Source organism: Vipera ursinii, assembly GCF_947247035.1.
Source record: "Vipera ursinii genome assembly, chromosome: 1".
Lineage (NCBI taxonomy): Eukaryota > Metazoa > Chordata > Lepidosauria > Squamata > Viperidae > Vipera > Vipera ursinii.
Window position 1 is genome coordinate 175,952,095 of NC_139512.1, and position 24,377 is coordinate 175,976,471.

At 40.1% G+C, this 24,377-nt stretch overlaps 1 protein-coding gene across 3 annotated transcripts; it reads right to left on the reverse strand.

The window, feature by feature from the left end:
- Positions 1–3,126: 3,126 nt before the first annotated feature.
- WDR12 (WD repeat domain 12) lies at positions 3,127–24,027 on the reverse strand. Of its 3 annotated transcripts, none has more exons than XM_083352888.1 (14): positions 23,875–24,027; positions 21,937–22,031; positions 21,076–21,170; positions 19,643–19,749; positions 17,758–17,873; positions 16,088–16,242; positions 14,983–15,028; positions 13,410–13,501; positions 11,412–11,552; positions 11,199–11,304; positions 8,798–8,930; positions 7,995–8,067; positions 3,835–3,914; positions 3,127–3,567 (listed from the first exon to the last, which is right to left on the reverse strand). In XM_083352888.1, the coding sequence occupies exons 1-13, from the start codon at positions 23,913–23,915 to the stop codon at positions 3,837–3,839; spliced, it is 1,278 nt and encodes a 425-aa protein (XP_083209014.1). In that variant the 5' UTR covers positions 23,916–24,027; the 3' UTR covers positions 3,127–3,567; positions 3,835–3,836. The 3 variants fall into 3 exon arrangements, 2 of the variants coding, with proteins under 2 accessions (XP_083209014.1, XP_083209015.1); XR_014491240.1 differs by lacking the exon at positions 3,127–3,567 and adding an exon at positions 5,032–5,088 and having other exon boundaries at positions 3,843–3,914; positions 7,994–8,067; XM_083352889.1 differs by lacking the exons at positions 3,127–3,567; positions 7,995–8,067 and having other exon boundaries at positions 3,891–3,914.
- Positions 24,028–24,377: the final 350 nt, after the last annotated feature.

Genomic DNA, 24,377 nt, shown 5'->3' on the forward strand with positions numbered 1-24,377 from the left:
CCAATTCTCTGCTTTCACATTTAATTTGTCCAAGCACCAGCTGCAAAGTTCTCTAACAGAGCAGTACCATTCTGTTCTATAGCTAGCACTGTTTCTGGTACAATTCCCTCTGCCAAAGTTAGCAAGTGATTGTCTAAGCACAATTTAATTGCCTACCTTGAGAATTATATTACCTGAATACCTTAGTACAATTAGTTAGCTTCTTAAAAACAGATCAAATAAATTGAGATTTTAATTTAATACACACCTTTCCAAGTAATCCAAAATTACCAAACTATTTTGTTAAAAAAAACTTATATTACAATAGCAATTCGCAGTGAATTATAGCCCAAATAATGGAGCCAGTGTGATATAATGGTGAAGATGATGTCCTAGAAATCAAGAGATGGTGAGTTCTAGGTTTCAGGATAAAACTTTAATAATAATATATTGTATCTCTCTCACTGGATCAAAAAGTGAATACAGATAGCATGAACATATAATTATTTTATATTTTTCAAATAATGTCTTTTTAGTTTACATTGGCTTGCAGGTATGCATCAAGAGACAGATCAAAGTTTGCAATTCTATTAACATTTAAATAGTTTAAGCCACAATTTTCTATTATGGCACAGCTGCACCATAAATGTAAAAGGTTTGTGAATATTGCATTGACTTTCCATCAAAATCTACTTAAATGGTAAAGGGAAAGCAAGTTTGTAATTGCTGTGTTCACGTGCTACAATCAGCCTAGTTACCGAATTAAGTCATTTTCTAGGTTCAGACAATCTTTTCATTTATTATTTTCATCACATTACTCTACTGCCCATCTCACCAAAGGTACACTAACCAAATAATATACAGTAGACTAGGCTCAGGTAGTACACCAGACTAGTAGTTCTCACCATGGACCCCCTTTAAATACCTTTTATGGCCACAGACCCGGGACACAGACCACCAAGGCTTAATTTAATATTTAAATCATAACATTTCTTCCAAGCTTTCATGGACCCCATGACATCGCTGCAACCAGGGGTCCACGGACCACAGGTTGAGAACAACTACACTAGACCATGATGGTGATAGTGACGATAATAACTTTGTCTGTGAGAGCCACTTTGGTGTAGTGGTTAAGGCACCAGACTATAAACTTTAGTCCTGCTTTAGGTGTGAAACCAGTTGGGTGACCTCGGCCAGTCACTCACTCTTAGCCTTAGGAAGAAGGCGATGGCAAGACGCTTCTGAAAAACCTTGCCAAGAAAATTGGAAGGGATTAAACCAGGAATTTGGCATTAGACCAGTGAACAGGAATTGAGACTAACTACATAATTATTAACATTATATTCCAGGCCCATGGAGGCCTACCATACTGAAATTATAACTAGTTTCCGGAAGGCCATGTAAGCAGGAATTCTTGTTGCCTGGGTGTTCTGCTTCCCATTTGCTACAGGAAATCATTAGCAGAAAAAAAGCTGGTTTGTGTTTTAGGGAGGAATGAAATCCCCAGCATAGCTTGGAAATTAAAGCGTATGTACTGTAAATACAATAAAAATATGTCAACCATATATTAAGAGTAAAGAGAAGTCCTGGCAATAAAGGTCTGGGGAAAATGAGTTTTTCAGGACTCTTGGAAAATCCAAAGATGATCCCACCCAAGGGGAATTTCACATGTGAAACAGCATTCCACATCACTCCAACTTCTTCCCCTGCATGATTCGTGCTTAGCAAGTATTGAGCTGGGATGAAATCGACAGGCAGTTTCAGGCTGATCATAAGTGCAGAGATCATGCTGACTAGTTGCACCAAGTTGCAAACCAAATACAAAGTTTATTGAGGACAGCAAATTTTACTAGTTGTTTCAGTGCCATTGTGACTTTGAACGGTCAGTAAGTGAGTACTTGTACCTGTAGTTACATCAGTCTGGGGAGAACTGATCAATCTGGACAGGGAGAACTGCTAAGAACTAATATGATGGAGTGATTAGGCTGCTGCAATAACACAAGGGGGATGCTGCTTCAGATCAATCCTTGGCCATGGAAACATACAGTGTGAGTGGTTGATCAACCCACTCAGCTCAGTTTTTATTATGGGGAAAAATGGGGGGATGGAGCACTCTGCCCAAGCTCTTGAATGAAACACATGATATACATTTTACAAACAAATGATGACATGAGCTGCCTGGTACCCTGTATAATTTTATTTATTTAATTTTCTATTTTTTTTTCTTTGTCCCCTCTACTCTACACATTTCCCTCTTCTCCTTTCCCTCCCTTATTTGATCATTATTTTCATTTTTCCTTGTATTTTTGTTTTATATTTTGATTAATAAAATATTATTAAAAAACATTTTTTAAGCAATGAGAAGCACACTCAACTCCCCCGCCCCACCCTACTTTCTCCATGGCCCCAAAGTGGAAGTCTTTTACAAATGTTACTTAGTTGTTAAAGAGTTTTCTGTTGAACTGGGAATCTTCTGCTGTCTTTAAAGATGCACTTACACTGCTAAAGTATCAGGAGGGACCCGGTTATAAGGCTAAAGGCAAGAGGTCCAGGAATCCATGCTAAATGTTGCCCAGGACTTTAGAAAGGCCCGACTGACATACCACAAAAATCCCTTAAAAGCAACTGCTTTTGGGTGTCAAAGAAGAAGTACTTTGCTGAATATTACATAGGTAATTAAGGAACAGTCTGAAAATATTCAAGACTTGATTCAGTTTTGGGCAGAAGAGGAAAAGGCATTTATACGGAGCAAGGCGCTATCAGAAATAAATACAAGTAGAAATATGTATTGTCACCTCTAACCCTCTGCAGCTAACTGTTCAGTCTCTTAAGGATGACATTCAGAGAATGTCCATGAAGTAAGAGGAAATTCTCAAATTGGCTCTGGGAGGATCACGTGGTTCCAGAGCCTATTTCAAATTCAAAACATCAAAGACTTCCTCAAATAGATATCCAAGGTACAGTGAAGAATTTGGGACTATCAGTAGGAAATGTCTTAACCAAGAATAAGACTGACAATGTCTTAACCAAGAATAAGACTGACAAACTGACTGATTCTAGTTGCTTCTCGTAACTCAGCTGAAATGGAAAGCTTCAAAGGTTTTACCCCCACCCCCCAAATAACCATGCATTTTATCTTATCATCTCTTCTCAAAGCTAAATGTATTTATTTAATTAAAAATTCTTAAAAACATACATTTTATAGAATCACCATTAGCCATCTGCAATAAACAGATTTCCAATTTAAGGACATTTCTTCTCAAATGGTGTGGGAAGTTGAAAATTATAATGAACTGAAACATTGAAATATAGTTGCACAAAATAAGATTATGTTAATAACTGATATAAATACCATACTGAAATCCAGTATCGTGTTCAAACGGTTAAAAAGTTTTGTACTGTTCATATATGTACATTAAAAAAAGCTTTAAATACAAGGACAGCAATTTCAACCCTGAAGAAAGACAAGGAAATCAATTTTGCTCCATGCCGCAAGAATACACATTTGACTCGCTCCAGAACATCTTTTTTACATACAGCAGGACACTTTCTGTTCATATACGAGATGAAGATCTAGCAGAATCCTCCCTAGAGGAAGAAGAAATTAAATTTTACCAATTCGTCATTGCTAACCCCTAGGTCAGTTCCCACACTGTTCTGGAAAATCACTAGAATCTAATGGAAAAAGAAGGAATGAACAAACACCATCTCTTTAAAAGGCAGTGTTGAACTCACAAGAACTTTTAGATATAGCCTATGATTTGTCTCGCTATGAAACAACCCATTTTCTACATATGCGGTAAACAAGGTAGCCTGTAGGGGAAGAGTTTTTGCTTTAACTGTCCTCTCACTTACTTTCATGCTCCAACATCTGAAGTGGCTGCTTGGTATCTGTAGCAATACAGTTTGTTGTCTGCTCCACCACTCAGCAGCAACTGTAACATAGAGGAGGAAAGGATCAAATTATAATAAGGCACTATTACAAACTGACTGTTTTTCCAATCAAAAGGGATAAAAATGCAAAGTAACAAAGTCCCTGAAAACTGTTTTATTTAAATAATAAAAAACCCACCATAATATTTGTTTCTCTATCATTTCCAAATAGCAGGAAAATATTCTCCTAACAGCATTATCCCCAATATGGAAAAAACTGGGGGGGGGGAGGAGGAGAGAAATTCTCATGTTTGATCACTATATCATCAGAGTATCATGTGGGGGGAAAAACAGTAACATAATTCAAAATGTAGCGTATCCCTGGGAAGTCTCTACTCCTGTATTTGAAAAGGAAGCATTTTTACATGCAATAATATTTATAATTGCTTGGGCATGTTCTGTTTCTTGTTCATGCAACTCCAGCTCAATTTTGTATCACGATGTCGGCTAGATTAAACATGCTTTAACAAACTGCATCAATATAATTTAATAAAAATAATTAACACAACATAGCAACTACTCAACTGTAAATTAACTCTGGGCGATGTACAATAAAATAGAAAGTGCAGTATAATCATTATAAAATAAAGAAATATTAAAGAAATAAACAAGAACCAATAGTGAGTCTAGCTAACAGGAGCCCCCAATACCCTAACCAAGGCCTGGAAGAATAGCCAGGTGTTTAAGGCTTTCCAGATGCCATCAAAATGGCAGCCACACGGACAGCAGGAGGAACTTCACTGCAGATAAAGCACACTTCCTGGTTCACAGGAGATGATATTGTTTAATTGAAGGGCCTCAGCATGCCAACTTTTTTTATATTGAACCAGCTAGGCTGATACCATGAAGAGATAGTTAGGCCAGGTAGGGCTTTATAGGCCATAAACCAGCACCTTGAATTGGATGCCAACTGGAAGCATGCCAATAACCAGTGCAGAAATGTTCCAGATGAACATCAAGGCATACCTATCACCATCCACACCTTTGCATTCTGGATCAGCTGGAGCTTCTAGGTATCTTTAAAGGCACCCTGGTGGAAAGAGCACTGCAATCCAGGAATCAAGCCATGATGGTTTATTTAGCAAGTCTTGTTAAAAAAATCACTTGTGTCATACTCACTTCACATAAGAAGTGACTGTTTACAAGATGTGCTAAGTAAACCATCATGGCTTCATTCGTAAATGTTTAAACCATAAACAGAAGGGCAGTTTTAGTAAGGAAATAAATAAATGCATACATGAGTAACAATAATTTGCAATATAGAATGGCCACAACTGTATTACATTAAGCAAAAATTAACAAATCATAGTATGTTCTTTTATCAGGACATTCTGAGGTAACCTTTGGTCTATCTAATACCAGAGAGATGAGAATTCATCCATAATTGGGAGAAAGGTAGAACTTGCACTATAAAGTAAAAATATTGCTGTCCTATAAACCCCGACACTAAAAGGTTTAGCTTATTTTGTTAGAGTGGGCGGTGAAGGGGCTGCAACTGCTTGAGAATTTTGCAAAGGGATCTTTCTGCGCAATTGGTTGAATCACAGTGCAAACCAAACCAAACCAAACCTGGATGCAAGCATGAGAAGGAAGGAAATAAAATAATTTGTATCTGCTGAAACACAGTTCCAGTTTACCATTTTTTCTTCAGCCAGTTTTTATTACGGTAACATAGCTTCCTTTGGTTCAGTGGTTTTGGTTTTGAAGAAAAATGAATTCTAAATATTTAGAATATAGCTGGGGTGAGATTGAGGAAGAGGACAGGGCCCTTGGGACTGCAGACTCAACCATTTGTTTACGATATCCATCTCCCTCCAGGCTTGTCAAGGCTGCTAGGTGATTGGATCCATGCAGCAGTGTCAGTCTCTTTGAGGGAAGGAGTGTTTCTGTCTGCCTTGAAGGAAGCACAGTGCACCTCCTCCTGAAAAAGCTACTGCTGGTTCCAACAGTGTGGAAAATTTCCTGTTTTCAATTGTCCTTTTTAAGAAGTGGCTGGCTATAGCTCCAGATGGCCCTTTGGCAAACATCTTATCCAGAGTTGGGATGGAGTAGTGCCGCCATCCTCATTCTCCCTGATCCCTCAGTGGCTTTCAGTTGATCATGGGTGTTCTTCTGGGCCATCTGTAAGGATTAGGAGGGGGCAGCCTGGCGTGGCAGTGCTTCTCTCCCCTTTCTCTGTGGGCAGTACTGTTCTAATCAGCTGGGGTGGGAGGGGTTGAGACTGAAGGCCCTCACTTGTGGGGTGTTTCAAGCCTTCACACTTTTACCCCTTCTGTTTAATATTAGCTACGTGAGGCTGTGTGTGAGTCGAGTCATCCATTGGTTTGGGGTTGACAACAATGCTGTCAAAATCTTGTTCGAGTGTCTGGTAGGTGTCAGAATTTGAATGGAGAGGAACAGACTCAGGCTCAATCGTAACAAGACTAAGTGGCTTCAGTATTTGAGACCCCAATCCCAGCAATTTTCTGGATGGGGTTACATATCCCCATTTGGGCCTTGTGGGCAATCCGAGTTTTTCTAGACTCACAATTTCTGCTCAAAGAACAGATGACAGCTGTGAGCAAGGAGGCTTTTGCACTGGCCATTCATACCCCAATCACCACATGGGATGATTGCTGCTATGTGCTGTAGACAGAGCCGTCCTGGGAAACCACCTGAAAGCTGCAGGTGGTCCAGAATGCAGGGATATGGGCAATGATGGGCATGCTGTGATATGCCTGTGTAACATTGCTGCTCCACTACTGACCACTTATTTATTTGACTTTCTGATACCGGCTCCTTTATGACCACAATTGAGTCCAACATTTCTGTTGCTAAGTGAAACATTTGTTAAGTGAGTTTTGCCCCATTTTACAATCCTTCTCATCATAGTTGTTAAGTGAATCACTGTAGTTGTTAAGCTAGTAACACGGTTGTTCAATGAATCTGGCTTCCCCATTGACTTTGCTTGTCAGGAGGTCGCAGAAGGTGATCACATGACCCCCCAAGGCACTGCAACTGTCATAAATATGAGTCAGTTGCCAAACATTTGAATTTTGATCATGTGACTACAGGGATGCTACAACGGTCATAAGTGTGAAAAATGGTCATAAGTCACTTTTTCCAGTGCCGTTGTTAACTTCAAATGATCACTGCATGAACTGTTGTAAGTCGAGGAGTATCTGTACAGATTTTCATGCTACCATTGTAATTACAATCTTTCATAAAATTATTATTTAAAAAAGGCCTCCATGGCACAGGATCTTGCTATCTGAGGGGCTACCGATCTCTGATCCATCCTGCACAATCATATAAAGTGAGTATGTTCTGTGTCTCAACAATCAGACACAAGTCATTTGATGGGAGTTGGCCTTCTCTGTCATGGTAACTGCCTCTCATTTTTATAGATGATTCCTGGGGCGAATGTGCTTAGATATCTTAGCCCTTTGAGGTAATCCTGGAGAAATTAAGGAGTTGTTTCATTCTAAAACAAATTGTCTTTATTCTCCCTAGTTTGGAGGCATTAAGAAAAAAAAGGCATTCCTTAAGTCTCTTGAAGACTTAAATCCTCAACTACCAACTCCTAACAGATTGCAATGTCTGATCTAGCCATCTTAGAGGGATCATGTTACTTGACTACACCCTTGCTTTAAAAACAAGGGCAATCTTAGCCCTAAGAAAACCGACTCTGCCCCTATACTGTTTGGGCTATGTCCCCCTTTTCTGGCATTTATACATTTGCATTTGCATGCATTTGCATGAGATTCATGTGAGTTAGTATGCAATACTAACTTCTGTACCTTTTAACATTAACAATAATTTCAATTAATTTTGTTCCTTTTGTAAGTTTGGATAGTGGCTATAATTCTTTCTACTGAGAAGTAAGAAGCACCTATTTCCATAATTAAAGATCTGCAGTGCCCACATCTGATTCCTGCATGTCTCATACCTGTTCTGTCAACTGTGTCTGTACACACCCAAGTTTACACAAACAGAAGATACTGACAAGAGTCCTGGAATATTTTATGCGATGCAGAGTTAAACATTAGTTCTGTACTCAGTTTTCATCCGATTCTATACTTTCTTGAAATATCAATTCTTACCCCAGCTTCAGTCCACTCCACACAGAAAACTTTGTCTTCATGAGCCGCCAAGTCATAAAGAGGAGCTTTGCAACTGATGAGATATAGATTATTAAAGCCAGTTTTAGTGTTGTGTTGTTAGTGTTCTGTTGTTAACCTAAATGGTACGACTCTGATAGTTCTTTGCTGAAACAAATAAAGTTCCCTCTCAATCCATTTTATCTCCAACTCCTTTTTCTCTATTTTCTTTTTCTTTAAATCTAAATCTACCAGGACACATGTATTGTCCACCCATCTTGAGATGAAAGAAAAATCTTACTTAAGTTGATCCTGACTCCTGGTAATGTCCATATAGAAATGCCATTTTCTTTGCTATGATTTTTTTCCCCAATTTCCGAATGTACCATGTAGCTTTTTCAAGATCAGGCATGGTATGATAGCCTTGCAAGTGCTTTAGTACTAAATTCAGATTAAAAAACCATGTTGAACTCTATTCACAAGTTAAAAGTGATTATATCACTTAATTTATTTAATTTATATGCTGCCCATCTCAGTCACAGAACTCTGAGCGTCTTACAATGTCATGTATTGCACATGCATTCTGGTAGAGAATTTGGAGGCACATTTTGCAAAATTCACTTGCATGTTCAGATCTAATGGCTCACCAAGAGTATCCTTGAAGTAAGATTTATTAACCAATGGGGTATATTTTAAAGCAAGAACTTGCAAAACCTTAAAACTGTAGTTCTTCATTTTGTGTGTCATATAGTAATCTGAAATCATATATAAAATGCAACCAATGAGAACTTCAGATTTCAGCTTACCTCCTTGTATCCCAGAGTTTGACAAAGTGATCTAAAGAACCAGAGATAAGTTGCTGCTCTTGAGTAGGAGACCATTTCACTGAAGTCACCCAGCCAGTGTGTGAGGTGAGAGAAAGTAACACCAAAGAGCCATCTGAAACAAGACAGATTCAATAGCCACAAGGTACAATATACTACAGTTACTGAAAAGAAGCCAAGATGAACTCGTACTTGATACAGAAGCTTGTAATGGTCTTTTTTGGGGAAAAAAGAGCCAGAAATATAAAAAGATTATTCCTTTGTAGGGTTCTGATTTTAGTTTGCTAAGGTAGAAATTGATAGGCAATTTGTTGTAGTGATGCTGGACTATGGATGGGAAAAGCTGAGTTCTAGTCTTGTCCTAGGCACTCAGCCAGTTGGGTGATAGTCATTCTCTTTCAACCAGTAATGATATGTGGGAAAGACCTTAGCAGAGGAGAAGAGATACTGCTTAGAGAATGTCATATAACAGAGGGTATAGCCCTGCCCCCACTGGATAGTGGGTGGGGCAAGAGGCTTGGAAAGCCCTCCTTAGTTTCTTAAGCAGTAAAGGAGATGGCAGATTTGTATTTTCAGACTTGCACGCTTGCTATGCTGTAGCCTTAGAATAAAGCAGAATTACCTCATCTAGTTGGGCTTCCTGTCTGGTCTGTCTGCTATTAGCTTCCCAGGTAGACCAAGCAGAAAAAAACCAATGATGAGCTAAATCTACTTTATTTTAAGGTTACAGTAACAAAATCTTAAAGTCCAAAAGTCCAAATCTCCTATAGTCTCTTTTTACCACCTGAATAGTTAGGCGGATCTTTTTAAAATTTCTTTCTCTGCCTATTACTTAGTTGTGGGTGACTCATCCTTTTATCTGATCATCCCCTAGCAGCATCCCTCTCTACCACCACCCACCCGACCTCCTTTTATATGGTCATTCTCACATTCCATTATATCACTGATATCAATCTTGCAAGTCTGAAAGTACAATTCTCCCACCATCTTTTTTACAGCCCAAGAAATTAGGGAGGGTCCCTTTTGAGCCTTTTGCTCTGCCCACTATCCAGCTGTGAGCTATGCTTTTTCTTATCTGACTATTCCCTCAGCAGCATCTTTTTGCCCCATTGCTCAAGCTGTTTCCCACACACTATTACACGGCCTTACAAAGACATCCCATCAAACCATTTCCAAAAATGTTGCCAAGAAAACTTCAGCACTGTCCATAGTCACCAGCAGCCAACACGGACTCGAGGGTCCACCACCACTATCACTTCAAGATATTCCAGACAGGAAACCAAAATGTTAAGTAATAAATACTACCCTTATTGTAAGGTTACAGTACTAGAAACGTGCAGTATGAAAGCATCTCTCCCTTCTCTTCCTTTACTTCCCAGAGAACTAGTAAGGGACCCTTCTGAGATCATTACTCCACTCCCTTTGCACTCAAATTTTGCTAATCAGATAGTTGTCTAGGTTGCAGCTCTTTCTCCTGTTTCCTAAAGTTATTCTTACAGCCAAGCAACTAACACAGGGTAGACTAGAACAGATGGCATCTCAGCTAGATAGAGAATGATAGGGGAATAATCCTATCACAGTCTTACCTGTGCTATTTGTGACCACCATTCCAGAGCTCAACCACTCTTGAGCTGAATAACTTCCTTTAAAATGTAAACTGGATTGTTAAAGTGTCATTATATAGAAATAGGACACCTATTGACCATGAGCAGTGGTTGGATTCAAATATGTGAACAACCGATTCTCTGTGTGGATGCCACTTCCAGAAGTCCATTCTGGGCCTGGGCAACAAAAAATTAGCTACCGGTTCTGCCGAAGTGGTGCGAACTGGCTGAATCCCACCACTGGCCATAAGGAGAGATAGGGGAAGCTGCCATATCAACTTCACTGACATGGTATGACTAGTAGAAATGTTGCAGAGAATAAGGGAGAGATCTTTCCCATCATCCCAACCCTAACCCTGACTCTTTGATCTAGAGATGCTAGGATCTTCTGCATGTAAAGTTATGTCCTCTATCACTGTGTTTGCAAGAAGTGAAAGAGAAGGCGAGACGTGGCCATTACTTTCCTGCCACATCAAAAATGCCACATGATTATTAAAAGTATAACCAATTTTAGGCAGGCATTACAGAGGTTTTTCAATTCCACAGTTGACATGTGAGTAGCCACTCCTGGTTCGAAAGCCTTATTAGAAAGCACATTCCAAAGTACATGAACTCTGTACAATGCTACATCAATTACTCAACTCAGTAAATGAGTGACTTTAAACTTTAATAATCAAGGCACTGAAAAAAATCTTATATACATACATACAGATACGTGTATGTATGTATATATGTGTCCGTGCGCACACAAACACACACACACACTCACTTCTACTCACCTTTGCTCCGAGGATCCCATAACCGAATGTGTCTGTCAGTGCTTCCAGAGGCTATACGCCGACAAAGTGGCGAGTAGGTTATTGAATTAAACACTTTGTTTCCTGTCTATGATACAATAAAAAGTGTAGTAAATAGCATTTTATAGATATCCCCTTTTGGAAAAAAAATAAAACAAATTAAATGCAGTGAAGTCATGTTAAAATGGCATTTACCAAAGTGGATTTAAAGCTTCCAGTTTCAACATCCCAAATTTTAATTGTGTGGTCCCATGAAGCACTGCAGATTTCATCTGTATCTGACCAAAGTACGGAAGAGACGGATTCAGTATGACCAGAGAGGGTTGCAACGGGAGTCTAGACATGAGGAATAAAGACCAATAAAAAATGGCCAACACTGAGTTTTTTAAAAATGGAAAAATCTGATTATCAATTAAAAACTAAATTGGGGGTATCTAGTTGCATAATGTTGCCACGTAACATGGAATTTTCCATGTAGTTACTAAGAGCTTGAGAGAGATGTTACTGTAGAAAGCATTAGCAGGACATACTGGCATATGGGCAGATGAGTAGAACCCAGGCATGTCCTAGTTGAGAGTGTGGTGGCGCATCAGCTTCCTCTGTTCCTGGAGGAAACTGATTATCTCGACCCGTACCAATCGGGTTTCAGGCCCGGATACAGCATGGAGACGGCATTGGTCGCGCTGGTGAATGATCTCTGGCGGGCTCGGGACAGGGGTTGCTCCTTTGTCCTAGTCCTATTAGATCTCTCAGCGGCTTTTGATACCATCGACCATGGTATCCTTCTGCGGCGTCTCAGGGGGTTGGGAGTGGGAGGCACCGTTTTACGGTGGTTCTCCTCCTATCTCCTGGGCCGCTCGCAGTCGGTGTTGACTGGAGGGCAGAGATCCACCCCGAGGCCTCTCGCTTGTGGAGTTCCTCAGGGGTCGGTTCTCTCTCCCCTCCTGTTCAACATCTATATGAAGCCGCTGGGTGAGATCATTCGTGGTTTCGGGGTGGGGCATCAGTACGCTGATGATACCCAACTGTTTTTCTCCACCCCGAACCAACCCAGCGATGCCCTCGCCGTGATGTCCCGTTGCCTGGAGGCGGTTCAGGTCTGGATGGGGAGAAACAGGCTTCGCCTCAATTCTGCCAAGACTGAGTGGCTGTGCGTATCGGCATCTTGGGCTAACCAGATTATTCCACCTTTAACGATGGGGGGTGAGGTGTTACCCCCCCCGTTGATAGGGCTCGCAATTTGGGCGTCCTCCTGGATTCACGGCTCACTTTTGAAGATCATATAGGAGCCGTGGCCAGGGGGACTTTTGCCCAGGTTCGCCTGGTGCGCCAGTTGCGACCCTATCTGGACCGAGATGCCCTACGCACAGTCACTCATGCGCTCGTGACCTCCCGTCTAGACTACTGCAACGCTCTCTACATGGGGCTGCCCTTGAGGACCACTCGGAGGCTTCAACTGCTGCAGAATGCAGCTGCGCGAGTTGTGATGGGGGTTTCCCGATACTCCCATGTAACACCTCTTCTCTGCGAGCTGCATTGGCTTCCGGTTGCCCTCCGGGTGAGATTCAAGGTGCTGGTGATGACCTATAAAGCCCTGAATGGCTTGGGCCCGGGATATCTGAGGGAACACCTGTTGCCCGCATCAAGCTCCCTTCGTCCAGTGCGCTCCCACAGGGAGGGTCTTCTCAGGGTGCCGCCGATAAAAGATTGTCGGCGGATAACACCCAGGGGAAGGGCCTTCTCTGTGGGTGCGCCTGCCCTCTGGAACCAGCTGCCTGTGGAGCTTAGGACTGCCCCCGACCTCCGCACATTTCGCCGGGACCTGAAGACCTGGCTCTTCGAGCTTTCCGGCCCAGGCTGAGAATTTTTAACTGGGTTTTTTAATTCTAGGGATGATTTAATCTTTTTTAATTTGTTTTTAACTTTTGTATTGGTTGTTTTAAATGCCCTGTAAACCGCCCTGAGTCCTTCGGGAAAGGGCGGTATATAAATTTAATAAAATAAATAAAATAAAATAAATAAATAGTCAAAGTTACATTCCTTGAGAGTTCAGCTATTTAAGTGAACTGTGAATAAAGCATGCCCTGTGACCACTTGGGGGGGAGATCACTATCAACTATCACTATCACTATCAACCCTGGCAGCTGCCTACATGAATCAAGCCAAGCCTGACTCCACTCATTCCTTTCTTACTCTTGTTAGTCCCAGCTGCTCGGTTTTTTGCTTTTTCCTTGGTCTGTTTATTACTTCCTCCATCTCTGCTTCATCCTCTTCATCGGCAGGCACTGAAATGAAAAAGAGATAAGATAAAGAAAGGGAGGGCAATAATCACACACTCATAATCTCACATAAACACAAATAGCCTAAATTAGCTGTAAGTTATTTTTTACCTCTTGGGTTTCAACACATTTTCAAAGCTCACTGAAGGAAATGGAAGAAGAGAAATAATCTGGATCCTTTCTTGGATGTTATTAAGCAGACACTCTGCCTGCCTATCTATTATCTACCTACCTACCTTCTACCTATTAGCATTTTCTTAAGCACTCTCCTCAATTTTATGAAATGTGTAGGATAATTCAATCCAGCCTCTTGAGAAAGACCAACCTGTTTTGCCCAGAAATGTTTTATCTCTGATGTCTTGAGTCTAGCCAGTTAATCAAAAATGAAATCCACCTTGCTAACAACCCTTGTGCAATGAAAGGGTCTAGTCTTCATTTCTTTATTATACAAATGAGATGAACATATGAAGAACGGTTGCAGGACTTGGGTTTGGCTAGTCTAAAGAAAAGAAGAAACAGGGGTGACATGATAGCATTATCCCAGTATTTGAGGGGCTCCCACAAAGAAGAGAGGGTCAAATGAGCCTTGATGGAGCAGTGGGCTAATGCCTCCTTAAGTAACACCAGCTGCCTGCAGTTAGTGCAGGTTCGAGTCCCACCAGGCTCAAGGTTGACTCAGCCTTCCATCCTTCCGAGGTAGGTAAAATGAGGACCCAGATTGTTGGGGGCAATAAGCTGACTTTGTAATAATGCCGCTGGGGGGGGGGGCGAAAGCCCTAATAAGCAGGCATATACATAGAATGAAGGCTATTGCGAAGCACATTGATTTGTGCTTTAGATTGTAAGCCACCCTGAGTCTTCGGAGAAGGGTGGGATATAAATGGGATTAAAAACAAAACAAAAAACTATTCTCCAAAACACCAGAGGGTAAGACAAGAAACAATGGTTGGAAACTGACCAAAGACAGAAGCAACCTAGAATTAAGGAGAAACTTCCTAAACAGTGAGGACAATTAACCAGTGGAACAGCTTGCCTTCAGAAATTGTGGGCTGGAGATTTTCAAGAAGAGACTAGACAGTCACTTGTATGAAATGGTGCAGGTTCTCCTGCTTGAGCAGGGGGCTGGACTAGAAGACCTCCATGGTCCCTTCCAGCTCTATTCTATTCTAAATGGGATGGAGCTAAATTCTGGAATTGAATTCCATCTATTCAGGCTTCTCACCATGAAATTAACTTATCATATGCTTTACAAGATGTGCCATTTAATATATGACTGTTTCATACACTGCAACTATAGAGTCAAAAGCAGTACCATGTGGGTAGGAATCCACAATTTTGCACTAAAATGCTACATTTAGAATTGTATGACAATAAACACAGCATGTTTCCACCATGGAAGTACATTCACAATTGTTAGGAAGATACATGTGTTGGAGGGGTGAGCTATGGGCAAAAAATAATGCTTACATCTAAAATATTTCTCTTACCTGCAGACCATATCTTCAGCATTTTATCCCAGGAGCCACTGCAAAACTAATAAAAAGTACAAAATTTGAATAAAAAGGTAAATACCTGACTTGATCTGATTCCAGCCTAAATTAATATGCTTGTGTTCAAGCCAGATTTGCACTGAATCCTGGAAAGTTCCTCATCATTTGCTCTCCCCACATGCCCAGCCTGTCCTGGGGTAGAGTTGCTGCAGCAGCAGAGAAGCTGATGCTTCAATTACTTTGAGATATTGTCCATCAGTGGTAGAAAAAATACTCCCAGTGATTCCGACAATACTGAATTGTACAGAGGCCTCCAGTGTCTTCTTGGTCTTAAAAATGTAAAATCTCTGTTGCCACAATGTTCCCCAACCCTGCTGCCCCCATTATTTCACTAATCCAACTCCACCTCAGATTAAGAGGCATTAGTGTCATCAACAAATAATAATGCAATTCATACATGATATGACAGAAATGCCTAGAAAGTCAAGGATGAAAGAAAGGGAGGACGGAAAGCCAGCATATGTTATTTGTTAGATAGATAGATAGATATCTCCTTTCCCCTACCTGAACCTGCACTCTCCACTCCGAATCCATGGGCTTTTGCAAACTCTAAACTTCTGTATTTCATCAAAACTTTGGAAGGAAGTGCATTTAAAGCCCTTGGCAGTTAAAAACTGATGTTATTTAAAAACGCCAGAACTTGGGAAAAGGTCAATTAGAGGGCCAATGCCAGCCATCATCTTACAAGGCCTGGGATGGAATGTTAGCTAGATTCCCAGAGGGACAGGAGTACATTCCAGAAGAGCAAGAGACAATGCAGTTTAGATATTTTGTGTGAGAGATAGAGGGTGCAGGTGAGTCCTCCTTAATAGTTTCCAGGGTATACAATTTATGCGGTGCAAGTAGTCTGCTTTAGCTTGGCAAGTGTCTGTAAGTGAGGAGCAATAAAGAAATCTGCTCACAAGAATCACAATGTGTCTTTCTTAATTTTCAGAGCCTTACAAGGCCACGTTATGAGGCTTTGGTCTGAATGTTCAAAAGAACTGGAGTAGTGTTTACAGTACAGCACACCTGTCTACTTTTAAGAAGGCACATAACTTACTTTGGTCCTCGAACTATCCACTGCTACAGATTCCACACTTCCTGCATGTCCCCTGCAGCAATGAAGAGCCCTCACTTTGTTCCTTTCCACGTTCCATTCCCAGAGGAAGATAGTCTGGTCCATAGAGGCAGTGAGCAGCAAGCATGACAAGCTGTCTGAAGAATATAGGCAAGGATACACTGAGCAGCATTTCCTAAAACCAATCATCCAATTTCACTCTACCCCCAGAATCTGGTAATGGGATTTTTTAAAAAAAGCAAAACTCTACAGCAAAACCATAATTAGATTTAGGACACTGAGCTTGTCAATCAGAAGGTCGGCAGTTTGGCGGGTCGAATCCCGAGTGCCGCGTAACAGAGTGAGCGCCTGTTACTCGTCCCAGCTTCTGCCAACCTAGCAGTTCAAAAGCACATAAAAATGCAAGTAGAAAAATAGGGACCACTGCGGTGGGAAGGTAACAGCGTTCCGTGCGCCTTTGGCGTCTAGTCATGCCGGCCACATGACCACGGAGATGTCCTCGGACAAGCGCTGGCTCTTGGGCTTTGAAACGGAGATGAGCAACGGCCCCTAGAGTCGGAAACGACTAGCACGCATGTGCGGGGGAACCTTTACCTTTTTACCTTTTTATACCTAAAGGAATACATACATTTTAAGGAATATGAAGATCAGTGGTAATCCATAAGTATTGATTACTGTTGTATGAACCAATAATCCTACATAAGTAGGATCTGTCTGAAAAAGTAATAGGAATACATGGGATTCTGAGAATCATTTAATCCGCCTCTTAGGCCATACAGCTCCTCTCAGCTCCTGAAGGTCAGCCTCTTGCACAGTGATTGCCTATGTTTCTAAAGGTGAAATCTAGATGTTGCTTTAAAATCCGAAGGCACCTGGTTGTTTTTTGTTTTATTTTTCAGTAAACGTACGGAATCTAGCTACTATATTCCTTTGCATCTTGCTGAAATGCCAACGTGGATCACTGTTACATAAACATATGCTACTAAGAAGACAACACTTTCTGGCGCTGTAAATTAGAGACATAGCTCCATTGCCATTATCCACAGCTACGTCAGAAACACAGCTGAAGGATAAAAGACAGTCAAACATCCTCTTTTATACTAGGGCTGGGTCATAACTGGGTCCCTTTCACTAAATCTAGAGTAAAAATTAAGCCATCTTTTTATGCATTTTAAAACGACATGTAGCTCAGTCTTAAATAACATAAACGCTTCCCCCCCTCCCACCTTTCCCCAGTTTCACTATCTCTCAAAACATGAGAGGCCAGGAAAAATGCCATCACTTCAGGTAAGCAGAAGTCTGAAGCCTCTTGCGCTATTGTTCCTGCATGCAAACAACACCAGGACAAAAATAATACAGCCCATTCAAATCTGTGAAAGATGGGAATGCTGCAGATCTTTTTTCCAAAAAATCTTAAGAAATGTGAAAGAAAGAATTTGAAAGAAAATTGAAGGTTTAACAACTGTTAAAAGAGACAGCCATCACTTAGTGGAAAGCAAAACAGCAACAAAAACCCAGAGCTGACTACAATATTGCCCTGTTCACCGCCCTGAGTCCTTCGGGAGAAGGGCGGTATAAAAATTAAATTAATAAATAAATAATAAAATAAAATAAAAGTCTATCGCAAGGTTTTGATAGACTTTTTTACTTACCTTTTTTAACCCAAGCTACATCTTTTACCACATCTACATGCCCAGCAAGTGTCATGATAGGTTTGCCTTCTACTGACCAAATCCGGGAAGTCTGATCATAGGAACCAGTCAAGATCCTATAGGAGTCAGAAGTAAAGAACATTTTTGAAGGTATGTACAGCTCTTAATCAGTTTCTCCTCTAAAAATGTCAAATATACCTGTCATGGTTCCGATAGATGAAACCAGTAAAAGAACTTCAAGGCAAGAATTCTTCCTTAAAGAACATTTTATTAGGAAACAAAGTATAGGCACTTACATAGTTGAACCCAAGACTGAGATTCCCTCCCTCCAGATACAAAGTAACAAGTTGCAATTCCCATCCCACAAACGCTGTCATCACATCCCCCAATTAATGCCAGATGTGGGTTTTTCTCACTGGCCTCTCAGCCTGCCAAACCCTTATCAGACTATGTCCTTGAGTTCCCACACCTCTACACTGTTATGGCTAGCTAAACCCTCAAGCATTTACCCCATCCCCCACTTCTATATCTGAACTCTAAATTATGGGAAAGGCATGCTAGAAGCAAAAGTAAAAATGGCTGCTGATTCTCAGTTGTCAGAGCGATGACGTCCATTGTCACAGTGTTGACAATACCTACTGAACAGAACTTTCAGATTCTATGCAAAGCCATATTTTTGTAAATGTAATGCTAAGATGTGACTGGTAATGAGTTATAAATACTGTGCATAGTTCAAAGCAACTGACATTCTCCCATTTTTTTCTAGAAAAATATAGCTACTCCCCACTAATTCTTATTGTCCATGTAGCCATATAGCAACCATTACAGTTTACTATTTGAATGTCATATCAAGGTGTTTATGAGGTTCAAACTCTATCTGCACTATTTAGAAATTCCATATTTGTGATTTGTACCAGAAACAATTTAAGTCAGGCCAGAACTTGGCTATTACAACTCTGAAAATACCAACTCCACCCCATACCCATTCATTCTCCCATTAATTTACAAAGAAAAAATCATGGCAAAAAAAGTAATCATATTTTGCCGATCATTCTGTGAGAAAAAAAGCCACTAATATAACATGCATGTTTAATGTACCCACTCAGTTTAAAGCAACAGTACAATCACTTTTGGCATTTGTCTGAAAAGAATGGAAGGAGCTTATTATAATTTAAGCTTTGCACCCTTATTTTTGAGGCCTCAACTTTTCTATGATAGCAGCTGTGTATCTTATTAACCTTTTTTCTTTCAACGACCTGCATCGGAATGGAGTCGGGGCAACTAAATGGAGTTCAAGAATTTACTAGCCAGATGCCCTTCCTGGTGCCAATTACTCAGTGTGCCCAGAGAGAGAAATATCTGCCGCTATATAGGATCAAGCTCACCACCTCCTGACTGTGAGACAAGAGCTCTACCTCTAGGCCACCATGCTGCTCAATTTCACTACTTTACATATTTATGAAATATTAATCAATAGAAGGAGTATTTATTTATTTTCTTATTTTGCCTGGCTATATTAGCATAGGATAAGACCACTTTAAATGCACCAATTACCTAAAAACATGATGTAGGGAAGAAACATGGATTGTAAGAATTTCTGAAAGAAGCAACAGTGCGTCAGAGAAATTAGTCTTAAAACTGATTTAAAAACTTTTGGCAAAGGACAATGACCATCCTAATATAGCTGATAAAAATTAAATAGTTCTGGAATGAGCATCTCATTCCTGAACTACTGGTGCACAGAAGAAAGGGGCAATAAAAGATGGATAAACTTCTAGAAGAGTAAAGCACAGGAACCTATTTACAAGGAAAGCAAGCTTATATTAGTGCAGTGAGCTGTACGAGAAATCGAAAAGAGCCAAAAGCGAATTTAAAAATCCCTTGCCATTCTTCTGTGGCTTCAATAGAACTGATCCAGTCATCATGTAGCATGCACTCTTCAGGCTGCGGTGCTGTATACTTCTCTACATATTCAATTTCTACTACATCTTCCTGTATGTGGAAGAAAGAAAGAAACATCGACTACTGTACTATAAAACAAAATCCAGGAGTTAAGCCTACAATCCCACATGCTAGGAATGGAAAACATGTTGCTATATTACATAAACCCAATAGATCCTAGCCAGCACAGCCAGAATTTAGGAATGCTGTGAGTTTTTATCATCATCATCATCTAGAAAATGATAAGTTCCCCAGCCTTGCTACTGTCCCTTGCTGCGGTTCAATGGAATCAAGGGACTATACTTCCAAATCAACATATCACTTGCCCATATCACTCATCCATTGCATTTGCACTCTAGAACTGTCCATTCCATGGTGGAAATTACTGAGTTAGAATCAGAATAGTACTATAAAGTTTCTACTGGTCAAAAATACAGTTAAATGTATAACCTAAAAAAAGTAACTTCTTACAGTCATTCACTTTTCATTAAAGTGTTTTTTAGTTTGGGAAAAGTTGAACAAATGTTGTTTGTATCCAGTTTTGACTTCCATTAGCCTAACAGGTAGAAGGAAATAGATCTGTTTTTTTTCTCTTCCTTCCAAATATGCTCCAGATAGTTGGGGGACACTTTGTATAGGTCTGCGTGGTACAGAGTATGGACAGGTAGGAGCTCTGCTGCTGGGCATGTTCAATCTATTCACATGAGACTGAATCTTACACTTTCAAAATGAAATAAATGCAATCTTTGCTTAGAAATAGTAATAGGCACTAGAACAGTACCCGGTTACTATTGTTAAGCAAGAACCTCACTTTAGACTTCTTGTCGGCTTCCCCGTTGACTTTGCTTGTGGAAAACCAGCAGGGAAGATTGCAAGTCAAAATCACATAACCATGGAATGCTCTGAAATCTGGGCTGGTTGCCAAGCAGCTGGAACACAATCACAACTGCGGGGATACTGTGGACAACTGGAACTTTGGGGACCGATCGTTAAGTGCCACTAATTCAATGCCATCACAACCTTGAGTGGTCACTGAATGAGATGTCAATAATTGAGGACCACCTCTACTATATTAGTCTTATATCTGTATGCTTGCAAGTCTGATAGTTTAAGTCATCATTAGAAAAGGCATCATTAGAAGTGGCTACCAATGTACCTATTAATGTAAGTGAATACTGGTTGATACTATGTATCTCAAAACCCTACAATGCATGAAGCAGAGATTAAACACAAATAAACAGGCAGCATACCCATTAAAGTCTTCCGCGTAGCTGCCAGGAAGAAAATTGCACTGCATTTTTAAAAATACATTTCTGAGAAATGTTAAAAAATCATAACATTCACCTCTTTCCTCAAAAAAACATTAAAATGGCTTACTGTTGAAATATTTTCCATTTCCATGTGTTTGACAAGAGACATGCGCAAGAACTGTCCTTTGACAAGGAAGTCAAATTCCACATATTTGTGATCGTCTAGAAACAAATCAAAGGTATCAAGCTACATAAGTTACAACTTACATTAAGAGCAGATTTGGAAAATGTATGGTCTCTAAGATATAGTTTCTCTTTCATTGTTCTTGAATTTCTTTTAACAAGTTTATTCTCCAGATCTCTAATAATATTACCAATACATATAAAATGGAATGCAGCATCTTGGTTGATTTGCTAGATTCCTTTATAAAATATATTACTTGTTCTGGATTTCTTTGTAAAAACAATCATGAGAACAAAACTGAGTTGCTATTGCAGACAATCTGGCTTTATTCCAAAGCTGCCAAGATAAACAAATTGTCTGTGTAAAGAAACATCCAGGGAGATTTTTTTTAAAAAAGTTTGCTCTCTTTAAAAGTAAATGAATATTCAACCATAGGTAAATACTATTATATTTTGAATGGAATACCCAGCCTGACATCGGTATCTCTCAGTCTAATCTATTTTTCCATACTGTGGGAAACTCCATATGCCCTGTCCTGGATTGGTGAAAGAAAGCATAGAGCTCAACAATCCATTATAATCTAGTGCATGGATTACATTATAATCATCTCTAATTTGTTTGATTAAATAATGCTGAATCTGAAAAATATATAGTGAAGCAATCAGTTATCAAAATAAGTCAAGTCTGCATAATTATAAATCAAAAATAAATGTGATTAGTTGTATGTTTTTGATATCTGGTTTTACAATACCCCAGAGGGTTAGAATCAATATTAATGGAACCACATCACAAATATAAACGTACCATTTTTAGCTTCCAACAATTTGTTGATAATGTTACTGAGGTCAGCAACTTCAGAGGTAGCTTGGATAGAAAAAGGAACATCATCTACTGTATATCTATAGAAAGAAAAGGATCACATACTTTAACAAAACATGGCATCTCAGACCTTCAGCTCTCTCAGGGAAAAATATGGCTAATAATTTGGGTTTTCAAGACTCCCTGCTCAGTTTGGGATTATTTGTTTATTTAATGTTGGATGAAAATAAATGTTGAAATGTTAATCAATTTTGTAGATTGTACAAAATTTTGCTAATATCCTACAAGAGAAATAAAATTCAAAACAATCTCAGGTGAGAGAAATGAAATAACAGAATGACATTTAACAGAAACATAAAATCTAAGGATGAATATTTGGCTTAGTAATGATGCTTATGATGAAATAAGGTCTTGAAATAGCATGTATTGCAAAACAAATACAAGTCAACAGTTTGATGTGGCTGCGAAAAAAAGACATGCAGTGTTAGGAAAAATTCACATTTATTGGATGTGTTCAAGCAGAGTCTTGACAACTGTCTGTCTAGATACTTTAAGTTCTTGTACTAAGTTGGTGGTTGGGTTCAGTGCTCTAAAAATGACACTTTGCAGTAATATGATTCTAAGAAAACCAATATGATAAACACAATACAACTGTAATGCTTATGAGGGTACAGGTTTCACATGACTTTTCAAACCCTAGGTTGACATTAAAATCATAACTTTCTGTTATAAATCCCAATCTGTATAAAGCTAGTCTACCTCAGAGGGCACCACAATGCCACAACCAATTCAGAGAAACCAAGTTCAATAGCAATGAGCACCCAGGTGGTTGAAAGCTTTCATGCATGAAAAACTATACAGTTCTAACATGTTCTTCAAGCAAGTTTAGTTTCCGACTAAATCTTCTACAATTCTTTGTCATTAGTTATGCAAGCTGAATTTGTTGGGACCCGAAAATACACCTCTTTGGAAGGCACCAAACTGCCTATACATGTTTTATTGTATTTCATTAAGAGTACATAGTTACGCTCATATAATTCGGCTGCAGAATCTATGAGTTAATAATTTTTAGAATTTCTTTTTATTTCTCTTATACATTCCCCCCCAAAAAAAAAATTGGTAAAAAGTGTTTTTACGAAAAAGGCTGAACCAGGCAACGCTATTTACATACAACAGGTTCCCCACAAGATAGAAGGTAGGCGTGGTTCCATTAACTACGGAACTGGGTAGGCACAGCTCCCGGGTCTTGTCTACTTTCCTTCCTTCCTTGGTTTGATCAGGAAACAAGAATTCTTGCCCACAGGAACTCCTCTGAACACAGACTAATATGGTTGGTTATGTACTATCAAGTCAGCGTTAACTGCAACAAATATCACTTCAAAATCCCGTTTTTGTTTCAATTAGAACTCTGTTGCATTCAGTGCTTAACAAATGAGCTGACTGCCATTCCAAGAACCGGCAACCAATAAGAGTTTATTATTGTATACAACGTTGCTCCCTGAAATCGTGGATGATGGGTTTTTAGCACTCAAATTACATTTGGACTTCCCCAACAAAAGGCTACTACGTGGCCATTCAAATACAAATTGCCTAAGTTACCCAACTGCCCTAGTTACTACTGAAAGCTTGGTTACAAAACGGTACGTTTGCAAAGCCCCAGATGCGCTCCGGCTACGAAGAGCGGCCCGTTTTCCGCACAAGATCTTGGAGACAGCTCTCCAAAATTCATTTGGGCGGAGATGCCCGCCCTCCCTCTCAGCTTTGCTTTGAATGAAGTCAAAGACGGCAAAAGCTTTGTTTCGCGTTTGGACCAAAAAAGAGAGGGAGGGAGCCAAAGCTAAATTAGCGATGGTCCCGAGGAGAGACCCTGGAAAAGTTGCAGCTCCAATTCTCTTTCTCTGAGTCTTTCCCGTTCCCACTTACGTCGTGTTGCTGGTGAAGAAGCGAGCCTGAAGCTGTGCCATAGCAAAGATTACGGCCGGCGAGCTCCACAGCGGGCACGCAACACGCGAGTAGATGCCCGGCCTCTCTAAACCCGAAGATCCCACGTGGCTGAGAGTCCCCTTCGCCCAGTCCTGCAAGACTCATGGATAGTTCGGGGAATGATTAGTAAGGTCTGCTCTTAAAGGTCAAAACACCCAGCCTTGGAGTTTTAATATTTCTTCTTTCCACGAGGCGGAAGGAGAGATCCCTGATTTGGGGAGCATTTTCTTCTTCTCTTCTGTAACCCGTGTGCTGTCGCAGAAGAGGTTGACGTTCTTGCAACCCCGAGCTTCCACCAAGTTTATTCTTGGAGAAACACGTGAGGTTTTGCAACGGCGGTTCGTAGGAGTTTTACTAAAGCCCGGCTCGTACCAATTCCGGACAGAGGGTGATTCTGTCAATGTCAGTATTTTATATTTTATTCTCTCGTAGCACTGATAATA

What these genes read in the sequence shown, in the direction of transcription:
- WDR12 (XM_083352888.1), bottom strand. Translation starts at nt 23,915, where the DNA reads ATGGCACAGCTTCAGGCTCGCTTCTTCACCAGCAACACGAC. An exon ending in ATTGAAGCCACAGAAGAATG is followed by an intron (nt 17,874 to 19,642) that starts GCAAGGGATTTT and finishes TGACTCCTATAG; the next exon opens with GATCTTGACTGGTTCCTATG. An exon ending in ATGGGATCCTCGGAGCAAAG is followed by an intron (nt 8,931 to 11,198) that starts GTGAGTAGAAGT and finishes GTCTTGTTTCAG; the next exon opens with ATGGCTCTTTGGTGTTACTT.